This window comes from Rhinoraja longicauda, chromosome 8 (assembly GCF_053455715.1).
Source record: "Rhinoraja longicauda isolate Sanriku21f chromosome 8, sRhiLon1.1, whole genome shotgun sequence".
NCBI classification, from domain to species: domain Eukaryota; kingdom Metazoa; phylum Chordata; class Chondrichthyes; order Rajiformes; family Arhynchobatidae; genus Rhinoraja; species Rhinoraja longicauda.
In genome coordinates this window covers 67,363,481-67,376,790 of record NC_135960.1, presented here as the reverse complement: position 1 = coordinate 67,376,790, position 13,310 = coordinate 67,363,481, and the positions used below count along the sequence as shown (strand labels likewise).

The window sequence follows — 13,310 nt, the reverse complement described above, 5'->3', positions numbered from 1 at the left end:
TGTCTACTGATTAAGAATGTTCAGCCATGATCACTCGAAGGGCCGAATGGCCTCCTCCTGCACCTATTGTCTATTGTCTATTGTCTATTGTCTATACCAGGAGCCGTTGGTATACCATGAGTCTGAAGAAGGGTCTCGACCCGAAACGTCACCCATTTCTTCTCTCCTGAGATGCTGCCTGACCCGCTGAGTTACTCCACCATTTTGTCTCTATCCACTATTCAAACAATATCTTCACCTCAACATTTCTTGTCCCATCTAGTAAGTCATTTAAAATTAAGTCATCTATTGATCTCTGTTTTGAGTGAATATAAGGATTGAATAGACAATAGACCATAGACCACAGGTGCAGGAGTAGACTATTTGGCCCTTCGAGCCAGCACCACCATTCAATGTGATCATGGCTGACCATTCTCAATCAGTACCCCGTTCCTGCCTTCTCCCCATACCCCCTGACTCCGCTATCCTTAAGAGCTCTATCTAGCTCTCTCTTGAATGCATTCAGAGAATTGGCCTCCACTGCCTTCTGAGGCAGTGAATTCCACAGATTTACAACTCTCTGACTGAAAAAGGTTTTCCGCATCTCAGTTCTAAATGGCCTACCCCTTATTCTTAAACTGTGGCCCCTGGTTCTGGACTCTCCCAACATTGGGAACATGTTTCCTGCCTCTAACTTGTCAAACCCCTTAATAATCTTATATCTTTCGATAAGATCCCCTCATCCTTCTAAATTCCAGGTATTTATTCACAAAATGCTGGAGTAACTCAGCAGGTCAGGCAGCATCTCGGGAGAGAAGGAACGGGTGAATTTTTGGGTTTGAGACCCTTCTTCAGACTGATGTCAGGGGTGCGGGACAAAGGAAGGATATAGGTGGAGACAGGAAGATAGAGGGAGAACGGGGAAGGGGGAGGGGAAGAGAGGGACAGAGGAGCTATCTAAAGTTGGAGAAGTCAATGTTCATACCGAAATTCCAGTGTATACAAGCCTAGTCGTTCCAGTCTTTCAACATATGATAGTCCCGCCATTCCGGAAATTAACCTAGTAAACCTACGCTGCACGCCCTCAATAGCAAGAATACCCTTCCTCAAATTTGGAGACCAAAACTGCATGCAGTACTCCAGGTGCGGTCTCACTAGGGCCCTGTACAACTGCAGAAGGACCTCTTTGCTCCTATACTCAACTCCTCTTGTTATGAAGGCCAACATTCCATTGGCTTTCTTCACTGCCTGCTTCACCTGCATGCTTCCTTTCACTGACTGATGCACTAGGACACCCAGATCTCGTTGTACGTTCCCTTTTCCTAACTTGACACCATTCAGATAATACTCTGCCTTCCTATTTTTACCACCGAAGTGGATAACCTCACACTTATCCACATTAAACTGCATCTGCCATGCATCCGCCCACTCACACAACCTGTCCAAGTCAACCTGCAACCTCATAGCATCTTCCTAACAGTTCATACTGCCACCTACTTTGTATCATCTGCAAATTTGCTAATGGTACTTTTAATCCCTTCATCCAAGGGGTGAAGGGAATGGGGGAGGGGTGAGGGGGAGGGGTGAAGGGGAGGAGGGGGTGCTGCACCAATGCAGGAGTGGTCTGGTCCCAAGTGGACCCCAAGTGGACCCCACTTGGTCTAGTATATTTTTAATTTTTGAACTTTTACTTTTACATTTTACATCCTTATCTCTGTGAACTTTGCTGAACTGACATTTCTGTTGTAGTTCCACAACCCACCCCACCGATGCCCAAGAGAGATGTTGTATTCCTTGTCGATGGATCAGACCGGGCCCAGGCTTCGTTTCCTATGATCAAATCCTTCATGACCAACGTAGCAACAAACCTGGACATTGGAAGGGACAGCATCCGGCTGGCTGTCGTGCAATACAGTGACGATTCCGTGCCCGAGTTCTTACTAAACACTTACACCAGGAAATCCGATGTGGTGCAAGCGATCAGAGGCCTGAAGCCCAAAGGTGGCAGAGAAAGCAACACTGGCAGAGCTTTGGAGTATGTCAGAAGGAATGTGTTCACCAGGTCAAGCGGAAGTCGAAAGGATGAAGACGTGCCTCAGTTCCTGATTCTTCTCACCGCGGGCAGGTCCTCCGATGATGTTAGGCAGGCAGCACAGACCCTCAAAAGGGAAGATGTCGCTCCCTTCGTGATTGGAACCAGGAATGTCGACACGGCTGAAATGCAGCAGATCTCTTTGTCTCCCGACTACGTCTTCAAATTTATCGATTTGCAAAACGTCGAAAGTATCAAGCAATACTTTATAGATCCCTTGACCGATCTAGAAACCGATCGTATCATTGAAATCAGGGATGCCCAAGGTAAGAGAATGCAAAATTCCAAGATTTCAAGATTTCAAGATCAATTTAGAAGGATGAGAGGGGATCATATAGAGACGCATAAAATTATAAGAGGACTGGACAAGCTAGATGCAGGAAAAATGTTCCCAATGTTGGGGGAGTCCAGAACCGGGGTCCACAGTCTTAGAATAAAGGGGAGGCCATTTAAAACTGAGGAAAGAAGGGACTTTTTCACCCAGAGAGTTGTGAATTTGTGGAATTCTCTGCCACAGAGGGCAGTGGAGGCCAAATCACTGGATGAATTTAAGAGAGAGTTAGATAGAGCTCTAGGGGCTGGTGGAATCAAGGGATATGGGGAGAAGGCAGGCACCGGTTACTGATTGTGGATGATCAGCCATGATCACAATGAATGGCGGTGCTGGCTCGAAGGGCCGAATGGCCTCCTCCTGCACCTATTTTCTAATTTATTGTCACATGTACCAATTAAGGTACAGTGAAATTTGAGTTTCCATACAGCCACACTAAGTGAAAAGCAACAAGACACACAGCCACATAAAGTAAAATTTAACATAAACATCCAGCACAGCGGATTCCACATTCCCCATTGTGATGGAAGGCAATAAAGTCCAACCATCTTCCTCTTTGTTCACCCGCGGTCACGAGGAACTGCAGGTGCTGGGAACACAAATTGGTGGACTGGGGGAATGGACTGGCGATGTTTCAGGTCAGGACTTGTCTTCAGACTGACTGCAGGAGGGAGGGAAGGAGAAAGTAGGAATGGGGAGAGGTGGGGGGCAGGGCAAAGTCTGCCAAGTTACAGGTGGATACAATTGAGGGGGAGGGGGGGTGTTCGATTGGCGGATGGCTGGAGTAATTGACAAAGGCTGGATCTGAGAAGGAGAGAGAAGTGAAATGTAAAGGGGATCGTGTGGAAGGGGACGGATGAATTACAAAGAGAGAGGGTAGAAAAGAAATGATGGCTTTGAGGATAGGAGATGAGTCTAAGAAGGAGGGGGATGGAGCAGGGTAACTGGGGGAGGGGAATGGGGGATGGGAATGGGGTGGGAGAATTGTGTGCACACTGGAGTACAGGGGGTAGCACAGGAAAGAGAGGGCATATTACCAGAAATGGAGAACTCAATGTTCACACCGTTAGAAGGTACTTTCTTCATGGAAGGCAGTGAAGAAAGCGAATGGTATGTTGGCATTCATAATGAGGGGATTTGAGTATAGGAGCAGGGAGGTTCTGCTGCAGTTGTACAGGGCATTGGTGAGACCACACCTGGAGTATTGCGTACAGTTTTGGTCTCCTAATCTGAGGAAAGACATTCTTGCCATAGAGGGAGTACAGAGAAGGTTCACCAGATTGATTCCTGGGATGGCAGGACTTTCAGAAAGACTGGATAGACTCGGCTTGTACTCGCTGGAATTTAGAAGATTGAGGGGGGATCTTATAGAAACTTACAAAATTCTTTAGGGGTTGGACAGGCTAGATGCAGGAAGATTGTTCCCGATGTTGGGGAAGTCCAGAACAAGGGGTCACAGTTTAAGGATAAGGGGGAAGTCTTTTAGTACCGAGATGAGAAAGTTTTTTTTCACACAGAGTGGTGAATCTGTGGAATTCTCTGCCACAGAAGGTAGTTGAGGCCAGTTCATTGGCTATATTTAAGAGGGAGTTAGATGTGGCCCTTGTGGCTAAAGGGATCAGGGGGTATGGAGAGAAGGCAGGTACGGGATACTGAGTTGGATGATCAGCCATGATCATATTGAATGGCGTTGCAGGCTCGAAGGGCCGAATGGCCTACTCCTGCACCTATTTTCTATGTTTCTATGTATCTAAGGTAAGCTTGCCCAAGTGGAAGGGGAGGCACCTTTCTTCCAGCTTGTGTCAGACCTCACTCTGACAACAGAGGAGGCCAAAGACGGAATGGTTGGTGCGGGAATGGTAAGGCGTGCTAAAACGGTTAGCAAATAGTGGATCCAACAGGCCTTGGCAGACACAGCACAAGTGTACGGTGACACGATTGCCTCGCCTGTTGCTGATGGAAAGGAGGTCACATCGAGAGCACTGAATTGGTGGATGAGGTTCTGAAGGTGTCCACGCAAAGCTCTGTCTCCGCTGCAAGAGCTGCTGCAATCCCTGGATGGAGATGAGGGGGAGTAGAGGGACGGCTGTCACATCTACTGCGGGTGCAGGGGGGAGATTACTAAGGAGGGGGCGGGTCGGGTGGGAAGGAATGAGTGTGAGCCAGTGAGCTGTGGAGGGTCTGTCCTCTGCAGACAGTGGAAGGGGAAGGGGATGAGAAGGTGGCGGGTGGCGGTGGATTCATTTTGAAGGTGGCGGACATGTTGGAACCTGCTGGGTCTCACGATTGCTGAACGTTTCATCTCCCTTTCCCATTCCCATACTGTTGTTTCTGTCGTGAACTCCATTTGAAACTGGACTTAAAACTGGTAGGAATGCTGCCCCATATTCCCCATATTCAACAGTATGAACATCACATTCTCCAATTTCAAGGTGTACCTCCCACCCCACCCACCCCCCCCACCCACCATCTTTTTTTCCTTTTTTTCTGTGCCTTCTCCACACTGATGTGGACCCACTTCCTCCACTATCTCCCCCCCCCCCCCACCCCAGCCATCCTATTTCTTTTACCTCCTTTGTACATTCATCTGCCATCCTCGAGTTACTCATTACTCTTTTAACCCTGCTTTTTCCCTTTCCACCTATTCCCTCCCCCCCCCCCCCCCCCTCCACCACATCCCTTTCTCCGGCTCTACATTTGATTCCTCTTCGATTCTGAAACCCCTTTACCTCCTCTTCAGTTCTAGCCTTGGTCACCAACTCCACACCCACCTGCCATTCACCAACCACCCCTTACCTGTAACCACCTATCACTTGCCAGACTTGGTCCCGTGCCCATCTCTCTTTTCCACCTTTCTCCCGCCTTGCACAATCAGTGTGAGGAACGGTCCCGACCGAATCCGCCTGAACCTGTCTGATCTCCCGGTTGGTTGCCATACACTTTAACTCCCCACTCCCACTCCCACACTGACCTGGGCCTGTCCTGGGCCTCCTCCATTGTCAAAGTGAGCCCCAACGCAAATTGGAGGAACAGCACCTCATATTTTGCTTGGGCAGCTTACACCCCAGCGGTATGAACATTGACTTCTCTAATTTCGTAACATTTGCTTTTCCTCTCCCTCCACCCACCCCACCCCCCTCCCCTTCCCAGCTCTCCGACCAGTCTAACTGTTCCCCTGATCACATTGTATCTCTGTTTGCTTTGTTGTCACCTTTTCTCCTCGCTTACTAATGTCTATCCTACATTTTCCTTGATCTACATCTCTTTTGATCTCTTACACTTCCTTATCTCTGTGACTCCCTCTCCCCTGACACTCAGTCTGAAGAAGGGTCTCGACCCAAAACGTCACCCATTGCTTCTCTCCAGAGATGCTGCCTGACCCTCTGAGTTACTGTGTCTATCTCCGAAATGTTGCCCGTATGTTCCCTTCACAGATGCTGCTGAGTTCCGTCAGCACTTTGTGTTTTACTGAAGCAACAGTTTCACTAAGTACTGTGTAAGAAGCCTCACTGTTGGTTAGCATTGACCTGATCAATCTGCAAGTCCCTGGGAAGGAACAATCTAAAACAGCCAAACACTTTGCTTCTGTGAGTGTGCATCCAATTATTCTGCCACAGTGTGCTGTCTTGGGACCGATACTCTACAGAGTTGAGGCTAAAGCATTGCAATGGAACAGAATTAAAGTCGCTCCACAATGTAACTAAACAAGTTGAAGGAAAGAACTGCAGATGCTGGTTTAAATTGAAGATAGACACAAAATATGAAGAATATGAAGAAAGACTGGATAGACTCGGCTTGTACTCGCTGGAATTTAGAAGATTGAGGGGGGATCTATTAGAAACTTAAACAATTCTTAAGGGGTTGGACAGGATAGATGCAGAAAGGTTGTTCCCGATGTTGGGGAAGTCCAGAACAAGGGGTCACAGTTTAAGGATAAGGGGGAAGTCTTTTAGGACCGAGATGAGAAAGGTTTTTTTCACACAGAGAATGGTGAATCTGTGGAATTCTCTGCCACAGAAGGTAGTTGAGGCCAGTTCATTAGCTATATTTAAGAGGGAGTTAGATGTGGCTCTTGTGGCTAAAGGGATCAGGGGGTATGGAGAAAAGGCAGGTACGGGATACTGAGTTGGATGATCAGCCATGATCTTATTGAATGGCGGTGCAGGCTCGAAGGGCCGAATGGCCTACTCCTGCACCTACGTTCTATGTTTCTAAAATGCTGGAGTAACTCAGCGGGACAGGCAGCTTCTCTGGATGGAAGGAATGGGTGACGTTTTAGGGCTGAGCGTCTGAAGAAGGGTCTCGACCCATTCCTTCTCCCCAGAGATGCTGCCTGTCCCGCTGAGTCGCTCCAGCATTTTGTGTCGAGACAAGATGTAGCTTGTCTGTGATCGTCTGTGCTGCTGATGTGGGCTCCTTAAGATGATGGGATAATGTCCGCTTCATTGGCTTTGCTTGAGTCCCGCTTCAAGCTGCACAAAAAAATAATTTCAAACACGAATGAATGATATCATTTGAACAAAAGTGCACCACAGATTTGTACACGTTTCTGCTGATTGAATAAAATGCTAATGTCTCTTCTGCAATCTCGATGCAATGATAGAAAGATTAAAGGTGTTTATTTTGCAGGCGGAAGTACCGACAAGAGAGATATTGTCTTCGTGTTCGATGGGTCGGATAATGCGAAGTCAGCTTTACCTTCGTTGCGCACCTTCATTTCTGCAACGGTGGATCAACTGGACGTCGGGCTTGACGCGGTCCGTGTTGCCGTTGTGCAGTACAGTGATGATGCCAGAGTGGAATTCCTCTTGAATGACCACTCCACTAAACGGGAAGTCACAAACGCAATCAGCAGACTGCAGCACAAAGGGGGGCGGGAGATTAGAATTGGCGAAGTGTTAAATTATGTCCGGAACAACGTCTTCACCAGGGCGGGCGGGAGCAGAATCAAGGAGGGCGTGCCTCAGTTCTTGGTGCTGCTCACGGCCGGTAAGTCGGCAGACCAGGTTGCCCGGCCTTCACTAGCGTTGAAGGAAGCTGGAGTTGCGGCCATTGCCATTGGATCCAGAGCCGCCGATGACGAAGACCTCCGACATATTTCCCTCTCTCCCGATTACATTTACAGGGTCGCAGACCTGAGGAGAGTGATGACCGTGCGGCAGAGCGTATTGCAGCCGCTGAAGATACTGGACACGGTGACGATTCTGCGCACCTACCGGCCGAATCCCGTGGACAGTAAGGACGGACGGATTTTTTTCAAACCTCTGACTATAAGAATTGGGATGTCACGGTGCTGTTGTGCAGAACTTTGGTCAGGCTGCACTTGGAATATTGTGCCTAGGATGTAGTTGGAAGGATCTAACAGGGCACATGCAACAGGGAGTGGCTTAGGGAACTCGTGTGGTGGAGAGATGGAGAGAGAGAGGGAAAGCAAGGGTTACTTGAAGTTAGAGAAATCAATATTCATACCGTTGGTCGACACAAAATGCTGGAGTAACTCAGCGGGGGCAGGCAGCATCTCTGGAGAGAAGGGACGGGTGAGGTTTCGGGCCGAGACCCTTCTTCAGACTGATGTCAGGGGAGAGGGAGGTATGTAGATAAGGAAGTGTAAGGTGTGAAAGCAGGACAGGGGGAATGGAGATCAAGGAAAATGTAGAATGGATCATTGTTAGCTGGGTGAAGGGAACCACAAAGCCAACAGAGATGAAATGCAGTTGGAGACAGTAAGACTGGTCGGAGAACTGGGAAGGGGAGGGGTGGAGAGAGAGGGAAAGCAAGGGGTTACTTGAAATACCACTGTGTTGTAAGCTGCCCTGCAAGGTAGACAATGTCTCTCATCAATCGTCTAGGTCACTTCTTCAAAAAATCAATCATATTTTTGAAGTATGATTTCCCATGTACAAAGTCATGCTGACTATTCATAATCAGGCCTTGCCTTTAGACAATAGACAATAGGTGCAGGAGTAGGCCATTCGGCCCTTTGAGCCAGGAAGAGAGTTGATAAACTGAGCACTCTGTCCTGGGTTGCCCCCTCGACTCAGTGCAGAGGCGGTGGGAGAGAGGAGGATGATGGCAAAGCTAACATCGCTGCTGGACAACGACTCCCACCCCATGCAGGACACGGTCACTGCACTGAGTAGTTCCTTCAGTGACAGACTCCTTCACCCCAAGTGTGTGAAGGAGAGATATCGAAGGTGCTTCCTTCCTGCTGCTGTCAGACTGCACAACCAGCACTGCTCCCAGCAGACAAGCAAATAAAGATAATTACTGCTATTTAAATTTTTTTATGAACGCTTATTTATTTTTGCTACCCACTTTGCTGCTGTAACCCTGCAAACTTTCCCCATTGTGGGCCGAATAAAGGATTATTGATTAATTCATTAATTAATTGATTGGTGTCATTCTTTTGCAGCTCCCAGTGGTGACAAGAAAGACATTGTGTTTTTAATCGATGGGTCTAACAATGTTGGGACCGAAGATTTTGCCCACATTCGTGATTTTATCCAGTACATAATTAATAACCTTGATATTGGACCCAACGCGGTCCGCGTTGGCCTGGCACAATGTAGCAACAATGGGAAAATGGAATTCACCCTGAAGCAACACACAGGCAAAGGCACCCTTCAGAATGCCGTGAGGCGAATGAGACCAAAAGGAGGTGCCCCTCTGAATATGGGCATAGGTTTGGACTTTGTCATGAAAAGTCTTTTCACCAGGGAGGCTGGAGGTAGAAGGCACGAAGGAGTACCCCAGTATCTGATCGTCATCAACGGAGGAAATTCCAGAGACAATATTCAACGTTACCTCGGGACATTACAAAATTCAGGAATTTATGTCTTTGGCATAGGGGCAAAGAACGTGGATGCAAATGAACTCCAACGGATTGCGACGGTTAATTATGGCACCTACATCGTCAATAACTTTCAGGAACTTAAAGGCATACAAGAGTCTTTGAAGGATCGCTTGCAATTGGAAAATCCCAATACGTATGAAACGCCAGAACCACCCACTGAAAGTGAGTACCTAAGGCGAGGAGTGAATGTTGCGAAAAACGTGGTGGGCCTCATTTCTTTGCTTTTGCAACAAAAGCATTAATCAGCGACAACAGGGATAACATCGATGTTAAAATAGCAAGATCTAAAGGTGATGTGCTATTTGCATGCTGGGATGACAAAATGTGAAAGGCAAACTACACTTCATATAGTCATCCTGTGTTATTAAAAAGGGTACATTTTCCATTTGGATAACATTGAATAATTTGGTTTGAGGAGGGGGGGGGGATTTTTTTTTAGATTTAGATTTAGTGATACAGCGCGGAAACAGGCCCTTCGGCCCACCGAGTCCGTGCCGCCCAGCGATCCCCGCACACTAACACTATCCTACACACACTAGGGACAATTTTTACATATTACCCAGTCAATTAACCTACATACCTGTACGTCTTTGTACCAACACTTCCAAAACTATTTGTGGGATTTGAGTTAAAATGTTAAAAGCTAAATTTAATTTGCTTCAAACAAACTATAGCGTGCCATACATTTCATTAAAGATTTTTATTGTCTATAACATTTTGTTCATTTTTATCATTTAGGGAAACCAATTTCTAATAATCTGCAGAGATTGGCAGACATCACTGTTCTGATGGTTGAGGTTTTTTGACTGTGATGATTAAGACTAATCTTGATTTAGTTGCAGCCAGCAGAATCTTTTTTTTATTTCTGCCGTCTTCCATCCAATGCTCACATTCATTGCTTTTTCCGCAAAGCTCTCGTAGGCTTGCAGGTGCATCAGGCAGTGAAGAAAGCGAATGGTATGATGGCATTCATAGCGAGGGGATTTGAGTATAGGAGCAGGGAGGTTCTGCTGCAGTTGTACAGGGCATTGGTGAGACCACACCTGGAGTATTGCGTACAGTTTTGGTCTCCTAATCTGAGGAAAGACATTCTTGCCATAGAGGGAGTACAGAGAAGGTTCACCAGATTGATTCCTGGGATGGCAGGACTTTCATATGAAGAAAGACTGGATAGACTCGGCTTGTACTCGCTGGAATTTAGAAGATTGAGGGGGGATCTTATAGAAACTTGCAAAATTCTTAAGGGGTTGGACAGGCTAGATCAGGGAAATTGTTCCCGATGTTGGGGAAGTCCAGAACAAGGGGTCACAGTTTAAGGATAAGGGGGAAGTCTTTTAGGACCGAGATGAGAAAGTTTTTTTTCACACAGAGAGTGGTGAATCTGTGGAATTCTCTGCCACAGAAGTTAGTTGAGGCCAGTTCATTGGCTATATTTAAGAGGGAGTTAGATGTGGCCCTTGTGGCTAAAGGGATCAGGGGGTATGGAGAGAAGGCAGGTACGGGTTACTGAGTTGGATTATCAGCCATGATCATATTGAATGGCGGTGCAGGCTCGAAGGGCCGAATGGCCTACTCCTGCACCTATTTTCTATGTTTCTATGTTTCTAAGCCTTTGAAATAACCGATGCACTTAACTTGATAGAGTTGCAAGGTAGGAGCATTCAAAAAGAACAAGTTGAACCATGATAAATAGTGGGCGAAACTATTTCTCGGAAAATGGGCCGGTTGGAAGGGACAATGTTCGTTGCTTTTATGCATCATTCATGGTGAGATGACTGCCTGTCAGCCAAGAGCCACAGCAGCTGGTGTTTGAAGTCTAAACTTGGGAAGCGTGAAATGGTCCATCGTGGTTTTGCTTACTTACCGTCCGGTAACTCCGGAAGGGAATGCGCCGGCAACAGAATCATGGAGCATGGAGCCCACTTTGCAGTGGTACTTCATGAAGCGGCTGCTCACAGCAGCATAAGGTCGCAAGGTGATAAGGAACAGAGCAGAATTCGGCCATTCAAGTCTACTCCGCCATTCAATCATGGCTGATCTTTCTCTCCCTCCTAACCCCATTCTCCTGCCTTCTCCCCAACAACCCCGACACCCGTACTAATCAAGAATCTATCCATCTCTGCCTTAAAAATATCCACTGACTTGGCCTCCACAGCCTTCAGTGGCAAAGAATTCCACAGATTCACTGCCCCCCGACTATAGACAATAGACAATAGACAATAGGTGCAGGAGTAGGCCATTCAGCCCTTCGAGCCAGCACCGCCATTCAATGCGATCATGGCTGATCACTATCAATCAGTACCCCGTTCCTGCCTTCTCCCCATACCCCCTCACTCCGCTATCCTTAAGAGCTCTATCCAGCTCTCTCTTGAAAGCATCCAACGAACTGGCCTCCACTGCCTTCTGAGGCAGAGAATTCCACACCTTCACCACCCTCTGACTGAAAAAGTTCTTCCTCATCTCCGTTCTAAATGGCCTACCCCTTATTCTCAAACTGTGGCCCCTTGTTCTGGACTCCCCCAACATTGGGAACATGTTATCTGCCTCTAATGTGTCCAATCCCCTAATTATCTTATATGTTTCTCCTCATCTCCTTCCTAAAAACATCCTTTAATTCTGAGGCTGTGCCCTCTGGTCCTAGACTCTCCCACCAGTGGAAACATCCTCTCCACATCCACTCTGTCCAAGCCTTTCAGTATGTTTCAGTGAGGCCCCCGCGCATTCACGCAATCCAGGCTCCCGCGTGAATGAAGAGATGGGCATTTATGCATGATGGTAAAGAGGACCTCGTGCATCATAGAAACATAGAAAATAGGTGCAGGAGGAGGCCATTTGGCCCTTCGAGCCTGCACCACCATTCAATATGATCATGGCTGATCATCCAACTCAGTATCCTGTACCTGCCTTCTCTCCATACCCCCTGATCCCTTTAGCCACAAGGGCCACATCCAACTCCCTCTTAAATATAGCAAATGAACTGGCCTCAACTACCTTCTGTGGCAGAGAATTCCACAGACTCACCACTCTCTGTGTGGAAAAAAAACGTTCTCATCTCGGTCCTAAAAGACTTCCCCCTTATCCTTAAACTGTGACCCCTTGCTCTGGACTTCCCCAACATCGGGAGCAATCTTCCTGCATCTAGCCTGTCCAACCCCTTAAGAATTTTGTAAGTTTCTATAAGATCCCCCCTCAATCATCAGATGCCCAACATCCCCAGCACCATAACACAACGTGCGCAGATAATATGTGACACCGTACGGGAAGGGAAGGAGGTAAAACAGCAACTAAGTACTTATGGTTTGAAATTCTATTATGCATATTGATAAAGATTGATGGTTTTTTTTCTAATTTAATTCTCCTCCATTTGCTTTTCAAGTTTTGCCACAGAGTAAAGCCGACATTGTATTCATTCTGGATGGGTCCATCAACGTCGGAAGGCAAAACTTCCCCCATATCACTGGGTTTGTTTCCAACCTAGTTGACGCTATCTTTATCGATGACGAGTCTCTCCAGGTGGGAGTAGTCCAGTACAATTCTGACGCCACCAGCGAATTCTTCCTCAATTCGTACCGAGACAGGGAAGATGTCCTCAAGGCCATTGAGAATATAGTGTACAAGGGGGGCACGACATTAAATGTGGGAGCCGCCTTGCGCTTTGTGAAGAACAATCAGTTTATCAAGTCGGCGGGGAGCAGGAGTGATCAACGCGTCCCACAAATTGCATTCCTAATAATTGGCGGCAAATCCAACGACGATGCGATCGCCGCTGCGACGGAGCTGAAGAATGCAGGATTCAAGATTATCACCATTGGTGTGCAGCATGCGGATGTCGATGAAATGAACAAAATCGCGAGTGAGCCAGCCGTGGTCTTCAGAGTGGCAGACATGGACACACTCTCTGAGCTGATCGAGCGAGTCCTGTTAGCCACGACCGATATCATTGCTAGTGACGGTGAACTCTGCCCACCATCAACTGATGGTAATTAACAAATTATTCACTTACCCGCAAAATATAAACTGATCACATGCTCTGAGGTATTTATTCTCAAAATGCT

The 13,310-nt window shown here is 47.3% G+C and overlaps 1 protein-coding gene across 1 annotated transcript in view; it reads left to right on the top strand.

Annotated features, from left to right (window-relative positions):
- The window catches only part of LOC144596370 (collagen alpha-3(VI) chain-like), a 112,111-nt gene that overhangs the window by 43,371 nt on the left and 55,430 nt on the right, over positions 1 to 13,310 (top strand). The window contains exons 10-13 of the mRNA XM_078404626.1: positions 1,729 to 2,337; positions 7,032 to 7,637; positions 8,815 to 9,417; positions 12,632 to 13,234. Coding sequence (XP_078260752.1) covers positions 1,729 to 2,337; positions 7,032 to 7,637; positions 8,815 to 9,417; positions 12,632 to 13,234 — 2,421 coding nt within the window. The remainder of the gene's footprint in view (positions 1 to 1,728; positions 2,338 to 7,031; positions 7,638 to 8,814; positions 9,418 to 12,631; positions 13,235 to 13,310) is intronic.